Below are 3,140 nucleotides of genomic sequence, written 5' to 3'. Positions count from 1 at the left end.
CCCCCCCCCCCCCCCCCCCCCCACCGAGTCGATGCATTTTTGTGGTGTCTGGTTACAATGCTGCTGAGGTATGCGCTCTTATTCACGTAGAGATAAACTTGTTGGTTTGGGTCCAAGCTTTCTTTAATGAAGGCTTGCAGCATAGAACATTGCCTGTCATCATATATGGCTGTGGTGTACAGCACACCGCGTTTGCCTTGGCTTTCAGAGTCAGCTCTCGAGGCTTCCTGGGACTCGTCGGGCGCTTCGTCGCTCTCTCGTAGTGTGCCGTGAATGGGTATATCTGGAACATCATTAGGCAAAGTCCAGCAGAGACCAAAGGTTGGCAGCAGAGAGTGAAGGGCAGCGTGGATGACTAGTGACATTTCTGAGAGAAATATTAACGGGTTCTGGGCTACGTAAGGACTTAGAGTCTAGCCCCTGGGTTGAATGAGGCTGGAGGGTCAGCCCAATGGTGACATCTCACGGCGACGCGGAATGGCTCGGAGCACGCCGCTTCGGAAACTTTGTGACGGACCCCGACGGCTACCAGCCTCTATCTGGCCCCTTCGGGCTATGTATAACCAGACTCTAACCCCCGGACTAGTCTAAGCGAATTTCTTGAATGTCGAGAACTACAAAGCTGAGGGGTTACTCATCGCCGATCCTGGCTAACCCCCGTGCCACGTCGACAAATTCCCTGTAAGTAACCTATCATTGGACCCACTGGCATCCGCTGCAACAAATTGGTTTCAATACAGCAACTGGCGTATCAGGTGGTACGCCCACGTTGGAACCAGGGGTCGACGAGCTCGAAGAGCAGCGATTCGAGAATGCCATCCACGGCGACCTTTGAACCGAGCCGGGAGCCTCATGAGGGCGGCAGTCTCGTATCGGAGAACCAGACCCTCGGGAACCACAACCGGTGCTTGCGATGGCAGCGGTCGGGGCAGTACCAGTTTCAATGCAAATAGACTACATCCCACACACAGCCTGAACCAATCTCTCATGCGTCGATCAGGTGGCGGTGATCTGTCTCGTTCGAAGCTGTCTCCTGGCCCGCCGACTGAGTCATTTGACTGTTGACCCAGGTAGAACCTTTCTGTGGCATGGAGGTCTCTGTGGCATGGAGGTCTCTGTGGCATGGAGGTCTCTGTGGCATGGAGGTCTCTGTGGCATGGAGGTCGGATCGACGACATATCTGGATAAGGAAGCTGCGTAGAATACCATATTCCTTCGCACTTGTCGGAACAGTTTTCGCACCGTTGTCGCGTCTAACGCACAGCATGGATCGATCCACTGACCATCCGGTTTGAGAACATGTACGCGTCTTTCTCTGGATAGGACATGTTTTTCTCAGAACAAACAACCGGAAGCATGAACATTGATAAGGGTTGAAACCCCCAAGATTGGAGGCCATGAGGGCTAGCTGCATGTTGAAGTGGGTATGGGAGCGAGCAGCATGGTCGTCAGGAATGACGATAACTCTCGAGACTGAGCCAACAGGCAGCGTTGGTGCTAGCCGCCGATAGAAGAGCTGGAACGGCGAGGGACATATGCCGTCTTTGAGTTGGTGCTTACACTGTTACTGCAGCTGGCTCACCGCTTCCCTTAGCGCCGGGGTACCACAACACTTGGTTACGGGACCAAGTCGTTCTGGCAGTCATCCCGTAACCTAGGCGCCCAAGTCGATGCAACGGCAAACTGGGACGACCTGTCGCTAGCATCGAGCGGTCGAGCCGACGAGGAACCCCGGATAATGGCGGGGGCAGAAGTACGGACATGTCCCAAAAGGCGTCGTGCCACTAGACGCTGGACGATTCTTTACCGACCTTGCTGAGCTATCCATTCGGGTAGGAGGAAACATTGAAGACACGATGTGACCTTCGTGTGCCAAACAGACCAAGACCGGTACCACTCGCCAACCGAAATCGTCTACATCCCGGAGCGGGCCGAACCTTCTGTGTCCATAGTGACCATGTAGAATTCATCTACGCCAACCCACCGCGTGATATCATGCGTTGCTGTTATGGAGAACCATTCGTTTATGACGGAGCTATTTTCGTTCATCATTTTCGCTCTGTATATTTGGAGGGGATGAGGCAGTACATTTATGGGCAGCACATTCATGGGCAGCACATTCATGGGGCAGCACATTCATGGGGCTGCAACCCGATCCGATGTGTTTCATAACTGGTCGAGAACCACCAATGGCAGAAGCGCAAAATTCGTGGCGAGAATCATCAACCCCACAATGACGACTCAGATAAGCCTGCTGAGCATGCCGTGACGAGCCACCGGGGGTGACTAACCTTCGGCCCCGATTTGCAGCGGATAAAAATCCCGTTTCTGAAATGCCAACACACTAGCTTATGGACAACCACTGCAGATGATTCTGGGATGGTTCTAGAAGAATTGCTGGCGCTGTTGCTCTTTGAAGCTGGTCCCAGTCTGAATGTCTTTTGGGATATGAAAGACATCAGGCATATTTGCGACAAAGGCCTCCACACACACTTTCCAAACAGATTGTGCCGATGCGGGTGTGCCGGCCCAGCAGCCCCTGAGAGTGAGGTGAGCGTTCTCGTCGTCGTCGAGGTGCGTTGTTGCTGGTAACGGGCGCTCACTGCCAGTCATGTTGTCCCCCAAAAAAACCCTTTTTATTCACCCTCACCCGTTACGTGCGGACACGTTCTGTCCTGCGACATCCCGAGCGGCACCGCGTGGTTGGCGTCCCACGGAGGCCTACGACGGCTCACGCCCCTCCTCGCCAACTGCGGTCTCGCCGAATAGTTCTCTCACTCGCTGGGCCGCCAGCTCGTCCTCGGGTGCGACTGCCCGCCTCGGGCGCTTGCGAGAGTCTTCTGGCGTGTCCGTCACCGGGGTCGCGATCTCCAAGTAGTCTCCCGTTAGGGACCGTAGTACCGGGTCTTTACTCATCTCGAACTTCCGAACCTTGTTCTTGTGTACGACGACCGTTTTCTTGGGGTCGTTGTACTTCCGGACCGTCACCTGGGTGGGTGTTACGGCGCTCACCCTGCACGGGAGCGACCACTGCGGCGACATCCACTTAGGAGTCTCGCTTCCCCCGAGTCCCGCGGCCGCAGATCCTTCGTCCATTAGCAGCACGACTACGTCACCCACCTTTAGTTCCCTCCTCAGCT

General features: G+C 55.0%; 1 protein-coding gene across 1 annotated transcript; it reads right to left on the bottom strand.

Annotated features, from left to right (window-relative positions):
* Positions 1-2,721: 2,721 nt before the first annotated feature.
* Positions 2,722-3,096, bottom strand: GNI_085480 (hypothetical protein; the record flags this gene model as incomplete). Its single annotated transcript, XM_011132332.1, has 1 exon — positions 2,722-3,096. One exon carries the CDS (start codon positions 3,094-3,096, stop codon positions 2,722-2,724), a length of 375 nt encoding a protein of 124 aa, XP_011130634.1.
* Between the last annotated feature and the right edge of the window lie 44 nt (positions 3,097-3,140).

Source organism: Gregarina niphandrodes, assembly GCF_000223845.1.
Source record: "Gregarina niphandrodes unplaced genomic scaffold scaffold00016, whole genome shotgun sequence".
Taxonomy (NCBI): domain Eukaryota; phylum Apicomplexa; class Conoidasida; order Eugregarinorida; family Gregarinidae; genus Gregarina; species Gregarina niphandrodes.
This window is presented reverse-complemented; position numbering and strand designations above follow the sequence as displayed.